Source organism: Microtus pennsylvanicus, chromosome 8, assembly GCF_037038515.1.
Source record: "Microtus pennsylvanicus isolate mMicPen1 chromosome 8, mMicPen1.hap1, whole genome shotgun sequence".
In the NCBI taxonomy this organism is placed as follows: Eukaryota; Metazoa; Chordata; class Mammalia; order Rodentia; family Cricetidae; genus Microtus; species Microtus pennsylvanicus.
Window position 1 is genome coordinate 23,976,481 of NC_134586.1, and position 17,970 is coordinate 23,994,450.

Consider the following 17,970-nt stretch of genomic DNA (forward strand, 5'->3'; position numbering starts at 1 on the left):
CGGGCCTGAGAGGTACCGTGCTGGGGGCGGTCCCTTGGCTAGGGTTACTTCCTGGTCTTTGCCCCTACCCGCCCTCCTGCTGCTCTGTCAGCCTGAGCTCCAGGTGGAACAGCAGGTGGCTCCTCCCCTTCCAAGAGAAGTAGGCCCTGGCAGGCCTGAAGCCTGCTGGCCTGCCTCGGGCCTTTGGGAATTTGACTGTGGTGGGCGGTCGCGGGCCAGCCCCGCCCCACCTGTCCTTCCCTAGGAGACCTGCCATCCGGGGGCTCGTCCTCAAAGTGTCACAGGTCTGACAGACTGGAGACAGGAGGAAGTGGGTGACAACCAGAATATTCTTCCTGAAGGTCTGGTCTGGATCCCTGGACAGCTGTGCCACTGGATTGGCCCCGCCCCCATCGCCCTTTTCCTGTGACTTCCCCCACTCCTCCAGGGAGATGCTGTCCCGCGGGTAAGTCCCCTGTGCCACCTGTGTCCTACAGACTCCTGTTAGTCTGGGCGGAGTTTGCCACCACCATCAGCCCCTGCCCTGGGTCAGCTTCCTGTCTTTGTCAACTCCTTCCCACAAGATTCAGGACCACCCCCTCCCAGGGTTCATTCATAGTCCTCTGCCTCCCTTTTTCTTTCATCAGCCCCCCGCCCCCAAATGTGTAACCTCTGGCGTGGGGTCTTCTGCTTCTGCCCCGTCTAGGACCTATCCCCACTGGGTAGCTCCCTTCACCTCAGACATGACTGAGGCACATTTGAGAACGTTCTGCCACTCCTAGGCAAATTCCCCCTTACTTCTGAGCCTTGGTTCTGTGTGTCCTTTCCCTGCTCCCCAAAGGGAGCAGACTTAAGTAGATAAATTGAGAATTCCCGGGGGTTGGGTACTGCTGAAGATGCTGCTGTATGGGGAGATGTGGTCTCTGTTTAGAGAGCCGGCTGCCAGGCTGAGGTGATAGAATGGATACCTAAGCCATAGCTAGGATTGTTTCAGATGATTGACGGGTTAACGCCCGGCAAAAGAAACACAGAAAGGTGCTGGCAGGTAATGCATGCTGGAGACATTACTGGCTGAAAGGGGGAGGGGGGGCTTTCTGATGAGGTGACATTTGAGTTAAGACCCAGTAATGAGATAGAGACAGCCATGTTGTGACCAGCAGAAATAGCAAGTGTGAAGCCAGAATAGGAAGTGTTCACTCCAGAGAGAGCCATGGGCAGCTTAGACCTGGGTGGGATTTGGGTAGCTGGCGACTGTCATTGTTTGTACCAAGTGCCCACTGGTTTTTGCTTTTCCTGCTCCCGGGAGCTGCTCTGTTTGCACTCTTCCTCCCGTGTGTGAGGGCGGTACTGAGTCTTCCCAGCGGGCTTGGCACGGCATCTCCTGGTACAGAACCTTTGCTTGATTCCTCAGCCAAGAGCTCTGCAGCTGGGGTCCAGCCCCTTGAACACTTAGGCTCGGCTGCATTGATGGGATTACACTGAACAGCCCAAGTGGTGATGTCATGCACGCACCTCTGAGTCCTGGTCCATCTGCCTGTGGCAATTACCTGCTCTGCCATCTCCCAGCATGCTTTGCTGTGCCAGTTATCTGCCTAGTCTGCTGTGGCAGTGCCGTGGCAGACAACTCTCTGGCCACAGACAGCTTTATTTTTTTCACCTTCCCACTCAACCCACCGCTCACTCAAAGCTTGTGACTCTGGGCAAGTTACTTAACGTGTCTTTAGTTTCTGTTTTTGTTTCTAAAATTCACATAGTAGCAAGTAAACAGTATTGTCATGAAAATTAACCATAATGCAGTTGTCTCAGCGGGTGTAGTGGTGTATGTCAACACTGGGGAGGCTGATGCAGGAGGATTTTTGAGTTTAGGCTAGCCTGAACCACACAGTAAGATCCTGTTTAAATAAATAAATAATAAAAAGAAAGAATAGGTTACTGTCAGCGGTAGAATACTTGCCAAACATAAAAACCTGAGTTTGATCTCTTTCGCAATAAGTAAATATGGGGCGGTGGTGGCGCCTGCCTTTAATCCCAGCACTCAGGAGGCAGAGGCAGGTGGACCTCTGTGAGTTCAAGGCTAGCCTGGTCTACTGAGTGAATTCCAGGACAGCCAGGACTGTTACACAGAGAAATCTTATCTCAAAAAAGAAAGAAAGAAAGGAGAAATAAACGAACAAAATAGAATAAAAGTAATCACCACACAGAGAAACCCTGTCTCGAACCCCCCTCCCCCAAAAAAATCACCTGCCAGTATCCATTGAGGGATTGGTTCCAGGAAACCAGAAGATATCGAGCTGTACAGATGTATTTGCATTTAACCTATAATGTACTAATGCATATTTTCAATCCTCTCCAAGTATTTACCTGACACAATGTAAATGCTATGCAAATCATTATACTGTGTTATTGAGGAAATTACGGCAAGGGAAAAAGGTCTGTGCAGCTGGCTGACTCCACAGATGCAAAATTGGAAGACAAAAACCACTGTCAAATGTTAAAGCTGATGACATCAAACTATACCACTTAGGCAAGAATGACCTCCCCAAGGCTGGCAAGTGCCGTCACACTTGGCCTTTTGTCCCAGGCTTCAGCCTCCTGAACACTGGGATTTTAGGCGTGAGCCATCACACCTGGTTGCTTTATTAGCCTTTTAGGCCAGAATTTAGGAAATCTTGTTAAGCTTATTTATTAGGTGGGAAGATCAAGGCCCAGAGACGTCCGGTAACTATGTAAGATCGTTGTACCCAGGACCTGTCTCTTGCATCGCCTTGATCTTGTTTTCTTTCATACCCTGCTTCCCAGAGGAATTTCTTTCTCTTCTAGATACCAGGCACTTACTTGCGTTTAGGACTGTCAACCTCCTTGCGCCTGTTGAAAACAAAGACAAAATCCCTACATCCTAGGTGGTCAAGGGCTCAAATGGGATGATTGTGTATCTTGTCCTAATGTTCTTCCGATTCCAGGGTCCTGTGCCTTGCTTCTTAGGGGATTGCCATTATTTTCCTGCCAGAGGATAGCAGGGGTGGTCCGTCTTATCGGAGTGTCTCATTTTCTGGCGTGACACTCTTTAGATACACGTAAAGGGTCAGGAGTATTAGGTGCCTTCTAAGTTCCTTTGCACAAGTGAGCTTAACCCTGGAAGGAAGAATCCTAGGTCTGGTGCGGTCAGTGTGGTGTTAAGCAGGTACCCGGAACTTCCTGTGTCCCTGCGTGTTGGGGTCTGCCCCCAGCGAGGCATGTATATGGATGGACACATGATGGGGGGCCTGTGAGTTGTGCTTCTTTATGAGGTATGCTTGGATATGGCTGTGTGAATCCTTACTCATCTGCCCGCAGGGGCAAACCAGGAAGCATCCATGTAACCTTGACTGTGTAAGAGTATTCACGAGTCTTCTCACTGGATACTTCCCTGGGTTCTGAAGGTCGGGATGGGAACAACCAGGGTGCTTGTGACTCCCCGTGCTGGAACCAGCTTTGCATGTGGTTTTCCTGACCCTTGGGGTGAGCTGGGTCCATGGGAGTTCTAGATACTTGATATCCCCAAGAATGACAAAAGACTTGTCATAGAGGGTATTTTTTGTTTGTTTGTTTGTTTTTTAAAACAGGGTCTTGCTATGTAGCCCTGGCTGGTCTGGAACTAAGTCTCTATGTAGCTCAGGCTGGCTTCAAACTTGTATTTATCCTCTTGCCTCTGTCTTCCAAGTACTGGAATTCCAGGTGTGTGTCACTGTACCTAGCATGACTGTGAAACCCAGGGCTTCCTACATGCTAAGCCAGCGCTTCACCCAGAGCCACACTCTAGTCCTTGCTGGTTTTTGTATTCTTTTATTGTTTTCTATTTTTGATACATACCATATATACTATAAATAAATATTAAGCGTACAGCTAACTCTCCACTAATTCGTGACTTTGGGTTTGGTGCAGAGTGGAATCCAGCGCCTTGTGCAAGCTACCTTTGAACTACACCTCAAGCATCATACAGTTTTGAAAAAAGTGTAAGGGAACCAGATGTGCTGGTGATGCTTATACTCCCAGCTACTAGAGAGGCTGAGGCAGGGGGATTGCAAGTTCAAGACTACAGAGTGAGTTCCAGATTAGCCTGGGAAACTTAGTGATTGATACCCTGTCTCAAAATAAAAAATAAAAAGAGAGCTGGGGTATAGCTCAGTATGGGGCATTTGGCTAGCACGTTTGAGGTCCTAGGTTCAATCCCTAGGACTGCAGAAATATAAGAGGAATCAAATCAATAAGAAAAAGAAATAGGGTGGAGGATTTGCCTCAGTGATGCTTGCCGCCTGCAGAGTGAAGGGACTGGGTTCGTTCTATCTGTCTGTCTGTCTGTTTGTCTACCTACCTACCTACCTACCTACCTACCTACCTACCTACCTATCCATCTATCTGAAACAGGGTCTCACTATATAGCACTGACTGTCCTGGAAATCATTATGTAGACCAGGCTGGCCTCAAGCAGAGATCTGCCTACCTCTGCCTCCCAAGTGCCAAAATTAAAGGCATGTGCCACCATGCATGGCTAGGGCTTGGGTTCTAATTCCATCATGGCAAAAATACCAAAACTAACCAATCAAAACACCACAAACAAATACGCCCCAAAGGCTATAAAGGACTCTGGCTCAGCTCTGCTTTCTAGCAGCTGTGTTCCTCCCGAAGGGAGACACCAATAGGAGTTTTTGTTTTGTTTTATTTTGTTTTGTTTTTTAGTTTTTCTGTGTGGCTTTGGAGCCTGTCCTGAAATTTGCTAGGAAGCCCAGGCTGGCCTTGAACTCACAGAGATCCTCCTGAGTGCTGGTACTAAAGGTGTGCACCACCACTGCCCAGCCACCAATAGAAATTTCTTGGATGTTCTGCTTAGCAACTTGTTTTTCTTCTGACCCTGACTTGGTAGTGTTTGCATTTTGTTTTTATTTGTTTGTTTTTGTGTTTACGCTAGGGATTACACACACAGGGCATCATAAGTCTTTGGTCTGAGAGCTCCTAAAGGTTACTCTCTCTGTGAGCGGCTGCCACGTTGAGACCTTGGCCAACACCCTAGCCTCCAGGACACACACACACACGTGCACACACATGCACGTGCACGTGTGTGCCCTAGCAGAGTCAGGGTATAGGAAAGAGGCCTATAAACAGCCCCTACCAGTAGAAAAGGCCCACACTTGACGGTGCTGCGTGAGGTCATTTCTGTGGGGCACTCTGCTGTGACAGTGTCTCTTTTTGGACAAGGGGTCTGTTGATTACTGTTCTTTGGGTCCTGAGGGTTGGCAGACAGTATTTAAAAATCATTGGCTTTGAAACTAAACTACTTAGGTCTGAAGCCTGCAATTTACTAAGTGAAAAGCCTGGGGCAATTCCTCAAACTTCTTAGCCTCAGTTTCCTTGTCTGTAAAGTGGGTATAAAGATGGTGCCTGCGTGATGAGGTGTGGTGAGGTGTAACTCACGGGAGGAATGTAAATAGCATTGTAGCAACGAGTCTGGCATGTGGCAACACTCCACTAAATGACAGTGTCACTGCACACCGTCCTTATTAGATTGTGCCAAAGAATGCTGCGGAGAAGCGGGGACAAAACCACGAGCCGATGGCCACGAGGATTCACATGTGTGAATCTTGGCCTGGAGGGGCCCGAGGGGCACACACGTGTGTCCTTGTCTCTGGAGTCGCGACTGTTCAGTGCCATATACTCCTGTGCCTTTGATGGCAGACTGTGGCAAGTGGGCCCTCCCCCACCCTGCCACCCTTCTGCTTCTCTTCCCTTGCTCTGAAAAGAGAAGTACAAGTGAGTTCCCCCAAGGGGTCGGCCGCGCCCCTTCCTGTCTCCGCCCTACTGGCTGTCCCAGGCCAGTGGAGTAGTAGCCCGGTAGCAGGACAGCAGGTTGGGGTTGTAGGAGCTTGGGCTCGGAGAGCCTTGCTTGAGGCTCAGGCCTAGAGTTTTCCCACCTGCCCAGGCAGGCTGTTCCCTTCACGTTCTCTGCAGCTATTTCAGCAAGAGCCCCAGGATGGTGAGGTAAGACCTGGGACCCATGGGAGGCAGGCAGGAAGGATGGTCTGGCCCTCAGGGGACGTTACCTCACCACCTTGTGCACCTTCAGGTGGTTTCATCGGGACCTCAGTGGACCTGATGCAGAGACCCTGCTCAAGGGCCGGGGAGTCCCTGGGAGCTTCCTGGCTCGGCCCAGTCGCAAGAACCAGGGTGATTTCTCCCTCTCAGTCAGGTGGGTGGCTCTCCCTGCGATTTGGCAGCTCAATGTGTGCATGTTCTTCGGTTCCCTGGGTTGCATTGCCTCCTCATGTTGTATTGCTCCCCTGTGTCCCTGCCTGTGTCCACTCCATTCCGTGTGCCTTTGCATTCCGGCCCCTCAGCCTGTCCGTCCCCCAGCCCATCCCACTTCTGCTCCTGTACCTGGGGCCTCACTTCCTGGTACCCTGCAGGGTGGATGACCAGGTGACCCATATTCGGATCCAGAACTCGGGGGACTTCTATGACCTGTACGGAGGGGAAAAGTTTGCGACGTTGACAGAGCTGGTGGAGTATTACACACAGCAGCAGGGCATCCTCCAGGACCGGGACGGCACCATCATCCACCTCAAGTACCCACTGAACTGCTCGGACCCCACCAGCGAGAGGTGAGGGGCATTGCAGGCTGGCCGAGGCCCTTGAGAGAAGTGTAAAGGAGGTGGGCACCCAGCGCAGGTGGCCTGCTCACTCACAGACTGTGCCTCATCCCCACTCTCCCACCCGTGTTCCAGCTCAGTGCTCTGAGACTCTTTCCTACAACTCACCCATCCCAGGTCCCCCGAGGCAGCAAGAGAAGGTCTCCCCTTGCTTTGCTGCAGGGTTCATGCTGTCTAGCAACCTAGTCCTGGGAGTGACAGTGAGGCTACTTCTTGTGGCTGGTGTTTCCCATCAGGTTGGCCCTATTGCTAGAAAGCTCTTACTTCTATGGAACTCTGTTGCCTTTCCCCAGCTCTCCACAGTCTGGGCCTCTGAGGTCCCCATGTTAGTAAGGCCTTAGAGATCACTTTATTGGGGTGCTCAGGGCTTTATCTCAGCAACACAGCGAGGATGGGTTGCAGAGTTTGGATGAAGCAAGGTCATCGACATGGTCACAGGTCTAGAGGGGTAGAGGGTCCAGGCTGGCCTGGCTCCAGGAAACACTCCGGACATCCCCACTAGTGCTGCAAAGACGTGGCCCCCATAACCGGACTGGCTATTCTCATGTGGTCTCCCCAGAGTGTGTACCAAGAGAAGGCACACAGATAGATGCCCTCATTGCACCATGGCTCATCTTAGCCGGGCAGCGTAGTGACTAACAGCTCCCATTAACGTAAAGGGCAGTGGAATAACACTAGGGGCTTCTCCTGGACTTCTGGGGCCGTGCCAACTTGTTTTTGTTCTGTGTTTGTGTATTTACTGTTGAAATGATCCTGAACCTTGACCCCCCTCTTCCCCTACTGGGGCCTAAACCCAGGACCTTGTGCATGCTGAGTGCGTGCTTTGCCACTGAGCTACTTCCCAGCGGTTTTTAGTCTTTTTTGAGATTCGTGCCTACACATTAGCTCAATATTTTTGTTGAAGTCACTGATGAAAACTTAGAGTCAGCGGATCAGAGAGCTTGCCTAGCGTGCACTAAGCCCTGGGTTTGCTTCCCTGCATTGCATAAGCCCAGTGCTGTGGCAGTCCCAGGCGGAGGCAGGAAGACCAGGAGTTCAAGTTCATCGAAGCTGGTCTACACTTCCTTGAAGACTTTCCCATGTGGTGGCAGACAGAAAGGGAGGCACGCCTCCTGCTGTCTGTTCTTCTCCCTCTGACCTGCAACTCTCAGGGTGGGTTGGCCTCTCAGATTCGCTTTTACCTCCTCGTCTTCCTTTGTTGCTGTCCCAAGCCAGGAGCTTCTCTCCTAGAGGAGGCCGAATATGGAGGTATAGCAGAATCATAGCTGGTATGTTCACTAGGATAGGGAGGAAGTGGGAGCTGAAAGGGTGTCAGGGGAGCAGGATGGGACAGAGTGGAGAAAGATGGGGTGCGGGGAAGCATGCTGCACCACTAGGGGGGTAGCAGATGACTCCAAGAGACACTTTGGATGGGCAACTAGAAAGCTGAGTTTCATTCCTAACCTTGAGGTAAGTGGCAGCCAGGAGCCAATACTCCTTGTGTCCTTGCCCCGCCTCTTCAGGGAAATTTGCATTTGTCCCCTCAATGGTGAACTCTCTGCCTGTGGTCAGTTCACATTTGCATGGAGACTTCCTCATCCTGTCCCTGAGGGAAGGAGCTGAACCCCCTCACTTTGCTTGGGGGCCCTGACTTATCCCTGAGGTAGGCGTGGGTAGGGGTAGAAGCCTCTGACAGGCCCTAGGCTATGGTGTCCCCCTGGCAGAGTTGAGAAGGATCAGGAGGACTAAGCCCCGCTCTCCTTCCCCCTCCATCTCTGCGGTTGGAAAATGCTGCCCCCCCTCTGTCCCTGAGCTGAGGAAACCCTCACAACCTCACTTCTCACTCTCTCCCCAGAAGGAGTTTTGTGTTTTTTCCATCACGTGGTTTCCTGTGAGGCTAGGCATTGTGGGGCTACAGTTTCCTCCTGGGAAGGGGTGCTTCACGGAAAGGCCCTTAGTTCTGCTTTCTGCCTTGCAGCCCCTTTGGACCCCTGCTGCCCCTTCAGTCACACCATCCTGGGCTCCCTGGACCCTGAAACCACTCTCCTCAACGGAGTGTTGGGGCTCCCACATCCCTGAGGAATTTTCTATCGGTCCTTCCTGACATCTGTGGTTTGGGTCCTTCTACATTTTACTGTCCCTCCTTTAACCCAGTCCAAGTCTGTGTTTCATGGGGACCCCTCTTTTTGTTTCTCCAAATATTCTAGGTATTGCTTGCCTGTTTGTTGTAAACAGAAGAGGCTCTAGTTTTTTGTTAGGACCCCTCTCCTTCATTGCTCCCTCCCTCCTTTCTCCCTCCCTCCTTTCTCCCTCCCTCCCTCCCTCCTTCTCTTTTCCCTCCCTCCTTTCTCCCTTTATTTTGGTGCTGGGGAATGAACCCAGGGTCTTACATGTCCCACTGAGCTATAACCTCAGTCTCCATGGTTTGAACTCTGTGGAACCTTTTCGTTTATGAGTTGGGGACCTAAGCCCAGTGTGCAAGTGCTTAGCCTCTGTTTTCTGGGAAAATGGCAACCTCTCAGCTTTTGTTTTGTTTCTTTGTTTTAAACGATGTTTGTTACATTTGTACGTGTAGAGGTCAGAGGACAACCTGTCGGAGTTGGTTATCTCCCTCTGCCACGTGGGTCCTGGGGATCGAACTTGGGTTGTGGGGCCTGATAGCAAACATTTTTACCCTCGGCTGTCTCACGCGGAGGCCTTTTCTCCCTCCCTTCCTTTCAACCCACTCTGTAGGCCAAGCTGGCCTCCAACTCACAGAGATCCACCTGCCTCTGCTCCCAAGTGCTGGGATTAAAGGCATGCACCACCACTGCTAGCCTCTGCTCTTTTTTTCTTTTTTGAGGCAGAATCTTACTCTGTAGCTCAGGCTGGCTTGAAACTCACCATGTAGACCAGGCTACCCTCAAACTTACAGTTATCCCCTTGTCTCTGTCAGCCCAGGCCTCACTGAGGTAGTCCAGCCTACTGAATGCTGGGATTATAAATGTGAGCAACGGCTACACAGAAAAACCCTATCTTGAGAGAAAAACCAAACAAAATAAAAGTGAGTCATCATAACCCAGCTATTTATTTATAGAAGCAGGTGGGTCTTTTTGTTAGTTTGTTTTTGATACAGGGTTTCTCTATGTAGCCCTGGCTGTCCTGGAACTCACTCTGTAGGCCAGGCTGGCCTCAGAGACCCACCTGCTTCTGCCTGAGCGCTGGGTTTAGAGGTGTGCGCCATTACGAGGACCATGCTGGCCTCCAGTTCATTCTGTTCTCACATCTCCCGAGGAGCTGGGATTCTAGCTCCAAGCCTGGCTCCTTCCTCTCAGCATCTTTGTGAGGTAGCGATGGATCTCAATGTTGCGGTGGATTTGAAAGCTCATAGCTCAGATCTGGCAGGTGTCAGTGCCCACTCGGGCCTGGTCACCAATCTTTTCAATGTACCTAGGTGGTACCATGGCCACATGTCTGGAGGGCAGGCAGAGACACTGCTGCAGGCCAAGGGCGAGCCCTGGACATTTCTTGTGCGTGAGAGTCTCAGCCAGCCTGGTGATTTCGTGCTGTCCGTGCTCAACGACCAGCCCAAAGCTGGCCCTGGTTCCCCCCTCAAGGTCACTCACATCAAGGTTATGTGTGAGGTAAGTCAGCTGGGCTGTGGGGACGGCCTCATGCCAGAACTTCATCCAGAGTTGTTGGGAGGGTCTTCTGGGGTTGGATTTAAGACTGGGGGGTGCCAGGACGGGGTCTCAGTCCTGAGGGGTAGCCCTACTTGGTGTCCTTCAGGGTGGACGCTATACTGTGGGTGGCTCAGAGACCTTTGACAGCCTCACAGACCTGGTGGAGCATTTCAGGAAGACGGGCATTGAGGAGGCCTCAGGTGCCTTTGTCTACCTGCGGCAGGTGAGGAGCCAACCTGCTGCGTCTTCCCTTCCCCTGAGCTGTTGATGTGGGCTTCTGAGGTCTCTCAGTCTCTGATTCCCGCTTTTCCTCTCCCCAGCCTTACTACGCCACTCGGGTAAACGCGGCCGACATCGAGAACCGGGTCTTGGAACTGAACAAAAAGCAGGAGCCCGAGGACACAGCCAAGGCTGGCTTCTGGGAGGAGTTTGAGGTGGGTACTGGGGACAGTGGAGCTGGGATAGATGAGGCCACCTTGCCTTCTTTGTGCTGTGACATAGCTCTGACCTCTCCACCCGTGCATGTGCCTGGGGCGCGGGCTTAGCTCTCTCACCTTTCAGAGTCTGCAAAAGCAGGAGGTAAAAAACTTGCACCAGCGCCTGGAAGGGCAGCGGCCTGAGAACAAGAGCAAGAACCGCTACAAGAACATTCTTCCCTGTGAGCTCCGCCCCTCCGCCCCTCACTGCTTCCCCTCCACCACAGACTCCACCTCCCCACTGCCCAGCAGAGCTCTCCTCCCCCAGGAAACCTCTTTTTCCATGAGCCTCCCCATAGCTCCCAGGCACCCTCCTGCTCCCGAAGCCTCTGCCCCCACCCCAGACACATTTGCCTCTGCCTGCTGCCCTGTCCTCTATGAGTTCATGGTTTTGGAGACAAGAGCATCTGTTAGCTTGGGAAGGGTCTGCCACAGGGTATGGCCGGCCCAAGCTGTTTCTTTTCTACCCATGTCAGTTGACCACAGCCGAGTGATCCTGCAGGGACGAGACAGTAGTATCCCTGGGTCCGACTACATCAACGCCAACTATGTCAAGGTAAGTTGGGCGAGCCATGTGGGAACAGACTCTGGTCTCTGAGAGCTCCCTGTGTCTTGGGGTCCATGGGTACAGTGCCTCTGGGAAAAGCTGGAGCTAGTATCTTGGGTAGGGTTGATGGTGCTGTGAGCACATCTATGCCCACTTACAGTCCTGGGATGGGTCTCTCTATGTTTGCATCCAGAACCAACTGCTAGGTCCAGATGAGAATGCGAAGACCTACATTGCCAGCCAGGGCTGTCTGGAGGCCACAGTCAATGACTTCTGGCAGATGACCTGGCAGGAGAACACCCGAATCATCGTCATGACCACCCGTGAGGTGGAGAAAGGCCGGGTAGGGCAAAGCACCACCCTCTTGTCCCTCACATTTTCTTCCTCAGTCCTTGTTCACCATACACAAGGAAGATCAGGGGCTGGTGAGAAGGCTCAGAGGCTTAAATGTATTTGCCACCAAGCCTAACTCCATGAGTTCAATCCCTGGGACCCACATGGTAGAAGGAGAGAACTGACTTCTGCAAGTTATCTTCTGAGTGCCACATGCATGCTATAGCACATGTGTGTTCATACATGTACACTCACAGGGAGATCTAGTTTTATGGATCTACATACATATACATACCTCAGTGGCAAAGACCCAGTGCCTGTTGGGAAGCTGAGACCTGAGATAGTCTCCTCTATACACTGTGACTCCTGGACACCCAGCCCTCCTCAGCTCCAGATGCCCTGTGTGATGATATAGCCTAGTGGCAGAGCGCATGCCCAGTCCTGGAACCCTGGGTTCGATCCTCAGCACCACAGAATAGGGCAAGCATTCTTCATACATCCGTTTCTTCCCCTGTCCTCTCTGCCCCAAGCATCTTGCCATCAGTGGCTCCCCCTTGCTCCCCCTTTGCGCACTGGGAAGTTTTCCTCTCAGAAGCACATGGCATCCAGCTGCTCACTCTGAAAACCCTTCTGTGGCTCCCAGTTGCTTCTGGGATAGAAAGCTGCCCCTGCAAGCCTGGTGGCTTCCCTCCGATCCTCATGGCTCCCTGTAATACACCCACCTCGTGTGAAGGCACGAGCTCAGTTTTTGCCAGAAACTGGCTCCCTGAACCGCCTTGCCTCACAGACTCCGGTTTGGAGTGCTCCGTTCCTGCTTACTCTGTGAGGCTATCCTGCATTGCCCTCTTAGCCCTGTGGGAGAATTGGCTCCTTCCCTAGCCCTGCTTCTGAGACATGCTCTGTATACCTGTGTCTCTTGTCTGTGTATCACCCTGTGTCCTAGGACACGGACCATGCCTGGCTTGGTCTTCCGGGGTTTGTAGCGCTAGGGATGAAACTTCTGGCTTTGTATGTGTGAAGCACACGTACTCTCACTAGACTGCATCCACTGTCTGCGTTTTTCTTGAGTTTGAACCACAGCTCAGTTGCTACAGCTTCAGTGGTCACTGAATGAATTGTAAGATTAGATGGTTGATAGTTCCTATCTTATAGTGGTTAGCCTGAAGCCAGGCCCCAGGTCTGATTTTGAGCTGGCTCATCCCTCTTTTAACAGACGTCCAGGGCAGGGATGGGGAGAAGGCTCAGCCGTCGAGCCATGAAAGCGTGAGGACTGGAGTTGGGGTCCTCAGAAGCTCTCGTACATTCCGGGTGGGCAGAGAAGCTTGCTTACAGTTTCAGCTTTGGCAGGAGGATGCAGGGGATCCCCAGGGCAAGTTGGCTAGCAAGGCTTGCATATTGGTGAGCTCTGGGTTTGATTGAGACACCCTGCCTCAATGAATGAGGTGGAAGAGTGGTGGACGATGATTTCCATCCTCATTCTTATGCCTCCACATGCAGCCCCCATGTATGTACCTATACAGGTGTGCAAAAAAAAAATTCACTATGCCTGGGGCTTAGAAAGCCGCAGAGCTTTGCCTCTGTGCCTCACCCCTCCCCCTCTCTTTCAGAACAAATGTGTTCCTTACTGGCCGGAGGTGGGCACTCAGCGAGTCTACGGGCTCTACTCTGTGACCAACTGTGCAGAGCACGATACAGCAGAATACAAACTTCGCACTTTACAGATCTCCCCGCTGGACAATGTGAGTGTCCCCAGCCCCTGCACACTCCAGGGGCCTCACCTTCTGTTTGTTCTGTAGTTGGGGTGGGTGGGTGGGACTAGGAAATTGTGTGGACGCAGCAGGCACTGACTCTGTGTCCTTGGCCTAGGGGGACCTGGTTCGGGAGATATGGCACTACCAGTACCTGAGCTGGCCTGACCATGGGGTTCCCAGTGAGCCCGGGGGTGTCCTCAGCTTCCTGGATCAGATCAACCAGCGACAGGAACGTTTGCCTCATGCAGGGCCCATCATTGTACATTGCAGGTGAGAGGCGCAACATGAAGGTAGTGTTTACAAAGCAGCAGCGGGGGGCTGCAGAGATGGCTCGGAGGACCTTGTTAGACTCCTAGCACCTACATAGTGATGTATAACCTTCTCTAACTTCCGTCCCAGGGGATTCAACACCCTTTTCTAACCTACAAGGGCACTGCATGCACATGGTACACAGACATACATGCAGGCAGAACACCTGCACACGTAAAATTGAAACAGCAGCTGGCAGGTGAGCAGTGCTGCCGGCAACATGGCTAGGGACTTACTGTATGCCTGCCCGGACCCCAGCTTCCTCTGAGCCCTCACTGCTCCAGTGCTGCCAGCAACATGGCTAGGGACTTACTGTATGCCTGCCCGGACCCCAGCTTCCTCTGAGCCCTCACTGCTCCAGTGCTGCCAGCAACATGGCTAGGGACTTACTGTATGCCTGCCCGGACCCCAGCTTTCTCTGAGCCCTCACTGCTCCAGTGCTGCCAGCAACATGGCTAGGGACTTACTGTATGCCTGCTCGGACCCCAGCTTCCTCTGAGCCCTCACTACTCCAGGCCTGTGGTGGACCTGCTTGTGGGTCCTTGGGTTTCACCTCTCACTGCTCATTGCTGGGCATGGTGGCGTATACCTAGAGTCTAGCATTTGGGCACTGAGACAAGGGGACCATGAGTTCCAGGCCATATAACTAAGACCTTTTTTCCCTCCCTTCCTTCCTTCCTTCCTTCCTTCCTTCCTTCCTTCCTTCCTTCCTTCCTTCCTTCCTTCCTTGACAGGACTTCTCTGTGTAACAACCCTGGCTGTCCTGGAACTCACTTTGTAGGCCAGGCTGGCTTTGAACTCACAGGAATCTGCCTGTCTCTACTTCTGGAGTGTTGGGATTAAGGGCATGCACCACTACACTGGGCATAAGATCTTTCTTTAAAAAAAAAAAAAATTTCACCATGTATGTGTGTATGTCTATGTATATATGTGTATCTGTGTGTGCACCATTGATAGCTTCTTTTTTTTTTTTTGTTTTTTGTTTTTCGAGACAGGGTTTCTCTGTAGCTTTGGAGCCTGTCCTGGAACTAGCTCTTGTAGACCAGGCTGGCCTTGAACTCGCAGAGATCCACCTGTTTTTGCCTCGAGTGCTGGGATTAAAGGCATGCACCACCACGGCCCAGCCATTGATGGCTTCTTTTGTATGACCTGAGGAAACAGGAACCAGTTTTGTCCCCCCTTCTCTGTCCCTGTAACCCAGGCCTGTGGAAGCTTCTAGACTTCCTCCTTCCCTCACTAACAGCTGTCTTGCAACTGGGCTGGGGGTACCCCCCATTCTGTCTTGGGGTCAAGCTCTGCACGCTACTATCTTGGGGACAGCTCATCCCCAAGAACTACCTCTCTGCCACCCCTCCCCCATTCACGTACTTCTTGAAATCCCCATAGCCTTTATTTAGAAATTACAGGAAGGAAGTGGTATGGGGGGGTTATTTTTGACAATCTGGGTTTGAAATTAGACAGCTCGACTTATGGTAGCAGCCTCACGGACTGGGCTGTAGGCAGGTCTGGGGTCTGCATCATCTGTCTGCTCAGAGTGGGTGGAGGGGGGTACGGGTAGGGGTGGAGGGCGGGGGGGGGGCGGGGAAGGGAAGCATACTACTGCAGTTTCTCCACACCTGAGTCTTGGGCCAGCCCTTACCTTTTTGCCATGTTGAAGAAAAGAGAAATGAAGTTCCACAGAGAGAAAGTTCCACCTCTCTGTCTGTCTGTCTGTCTGTCTCTGTATGTGCTAGGGATGGGACCCTAGGGCTTTAAGCATATTAAAAACATGCTTTACCACCAAGGCACACCCTAAGCAAAATGTAACTCTATGTGTATGTGTGGGCATGTGTGTGGGCATGTCCGTGGAGATCAGAGGCCCTCGTTTTTATGGCTCTCCACCATGCACACACACATATACACCCACTCATGCGTGTGCGCGCGCACACACACACATACATGTGTCTGTGTATATGTGTCTCACACTATGTGGCTCAGTGGCCTGGAACTTGCTAGGTAGACCAGGCTGGCCTCAGATTCACAGAGGTCCACTTGCTTGTTTGATAGTCATAATAGTCACTGAGCCATCACACCCATCCCAAATGTAACTTGTGTGTGTGTGTGTGTGTTTCTATATAGACCAGGCTGGCCTCTTGAGTGCAGGGATTAAAATCATGTGCCACCATGCCTAGCTCTAAGTGTGACTCTTTTATTTATTTTTTTGGCTTTTTGAGACAGGGTTTCACTGTGTTGTGCATCCCTGGCTGTCCTGGATCTCACTCTGTAGACCAGGTTAGCTTCAAACTGAGAGAGATCCAATTGTCTCTGCCTCCCGAGTGCTGGGATTAAAGGCATGCCCCACCACCACCTGGCTCCAAATATAACTCATTTCTTTTCCATTTGGCTTTTTGAGATAGGGTTTCTCTGTATAGCCTTGACTGTTCTAGAACTAGCTCTGTAGACCAGGTTGGCCTTGAACTCATAGAGATCTGCCTACTTCTGCTTCCCAAGTGCTGGGATTAAAGGTGTGCACTACCACCCGCCCAGCCCACTCCAAATGTAACTCTTGAAGGCTGGAACGGGGGGAGCCCAGGTACCTGAGGAGCAGGTAGGACAATGGCAGGGTGTGACATTCTGTTTCTCCAAGGAATGAGGATAGCCATCATTTGGGAGGAGTGAGGAGTGGGAGCAGGAAGTGGGGAACAAATTCTTGGTAAGGAGGGAAAGGGTATCTGTACCCCCAAATAGGCAGCTGCTTGTCCATCCTGTGACTGGGGCAGAAGGATGGGTGCAGAGGTGCACTTTGCTGGCCTAATGACCTGGACACATTACTAACCCTTGTGGCTGGTGCTGTAGGTTCTTCATCACTTCCCATTTCCTAGTAAGGGCTGGACCTTTGATGGTGATCCTTTCTCTCTGCAGTGCCGGCATCGGCCGAACAGGCACGATCATCGTTATTGACATGCTCATGGAGAGCATCTCCACCAAGGGTGAGGACCCCTGGGCCGTGCGGGTAGGTGTGGGAGAGACAAGCCGTCCCTTGGCCTTGCCCACCCTGAAGTTCCACGGCCACCCTTGTCCAGGACTAGACTGTGACATTGACATTCAGAAGACCATCCAGATGGTACGGGCACAGCGCTCTGGCATGGTGCAGACGGAGGCGCAGTACAAGTTCATTTACGTGGCCATTGCCCAGTACATTGAGACAACCAAGAAGAAGCTGGAGATCATACAAGTGTGTCCAGAGTGGGGCTGATGGGTGGGAGGGGAGAGTGGGCATCATCCAGTCCTGCTGGTACCACCATCTTCCCACCACACCTTTGCCCACAGTCCCGGAAGGGTCAGGAGTCGGAGTATGGGAATATCACCTACCCTCCCGCTATGAGGAGTGCCCATGCCAAGGCCTCTCGTACCTCCTCCAAGTGAGTGATCCTGCTTGTCCTCCCAGCATCTCCCCCTTCTCCTGCCCAGTCTTGACTGTCCTTTCTGGAGTGGACTAGTGTGGAGGTTGGGGAGACCCTGGTTCAAGGTCAACCTTCTCCCTACTACCTCTGTTCTTCAGTTTTTTCTGAAGCGCCCACTGTGATTATGGGTGGGCCTGTGCTGAGGACCAGCTGTGGACTCCTGTGAGTGCAGTCGTTGCCCCCGGGAGCTTTGTGTCTAGTGTATGGACAGTGAGCGGGCTCTCTGGCTTTCCTGGCTTCACTAAGTGACAGTGAGTTCTGGAGGGGCTGCTAGTAGGGGATCTGCGCAGTGTCCAGATGCCTTCTCTCCCTCCCCCATGCCCAGACACAAGGAGGAGGTGTATGAGAACGTGCATAGCAAGAACAAGAAGGAAGAGAAAGTGAAGAAGCAGCGGTCAGCAGACAAGGAGAAGAGCAAAGGTTCCCTCAAGAGGAAGTGAACTGGGCACTCATCTGCAGGTGGCCATGGTGAGGCCCCTTCTCCCCCTGTCCCCATTTCCCCCGCTCCAGTTCTGACATGCGAGGGGTGGTCACAATCTCACTCTCCCCTGCCAGGGTGTCCCCAGGCCCCAGATACCCCCTGACCCACTTCCTCTCTTTTATCTGCAGCATCAGCCTTAATCCATGCAGAGGCCTCCACTGGACAGATCAAGACCTGTGGCCCACACCAGACCCTGGGACCACCCCCATCATTTTGTAATTTAAATAGCTATGATCCTCTGAACCTGTATATAACCCAGCAAGCCCCCAGGCGAAGCCAGATTTCTATTCTTGTAAATAAAGCCCCTGGACCTCTGTGTGTTGCCTCCAA

The 17,970-nt window shown here is 52.1% G+C and overlaps 1 protein-coding gene across 2 annotated transcripts; it reads left to right on the top strand.

Moving 5' to 3' along the window:
* The first annotated feature begins 132 nt into the window (after positions 1-132).
* Ptpn6 (protein tyrosine phosphatase non-receptor type 6) lies at positions 133-17,970 on the top strand. 2 transcript variants are annotated; one of them, XM_075982814.1, is made up of 16 exons: positions 133-445; positions 6,077-6,199; positions 6,417-6,611; positions 10,072-10,261; positions 10,407-10,523; positions 10,621-10,734; positions 10,862-10,958; positions 11,253-11,332; positions 11,517-11,666; positions 13,264-13,395; positions 13,523-13,677; positions 16,618-16,685; positions 16,779-16,930; positions 17,026-17,117; positions 17,485-17,627; positions 17,769-17,970. In XM_075982814.1, exons 1-15 carry the CDS (start codon positions 432-434, stop codon positions 17,597-17,599), a joined length of 1,794 nt encoding a protein of 597 aa, XP_075838929.1. In that variant the 5' UTR covers positions 133-431; the 3' UTR covers positions 17,600-17,627; positions 17,769-17,970. The 2 variants fall into 2 exon arrangements, with proteins under 2 accessions (XP_075838929.1, XP_075838931.1); XM_075982816.1 differs by lacking the exon at positions 133-445 and adding an exon at positions 5,836-5,991.

What these genes read in the sequence shown, in the direction of transcription:
- Ptpn6 (XM_075982814.1), top strand. An exon ending in CCTTTGTCTACCTGCGGCAG is followed by an intron (nt 10,524 to 10,620) that starts GTGAGGAGCCAA and finishes TCCTCTCCCCAG; the next exon opens with CCTTACTACGCCACTCGGGT. An exon ending in CCCATCATTGTACATTGCAG is followed by an intron (nt 13,678 to 16,617) that starts GTGAGAGGCGCA and finishes TTCTCTCTGCAG; the next exon opens with TGCCGGCATCGGCCGAACAG.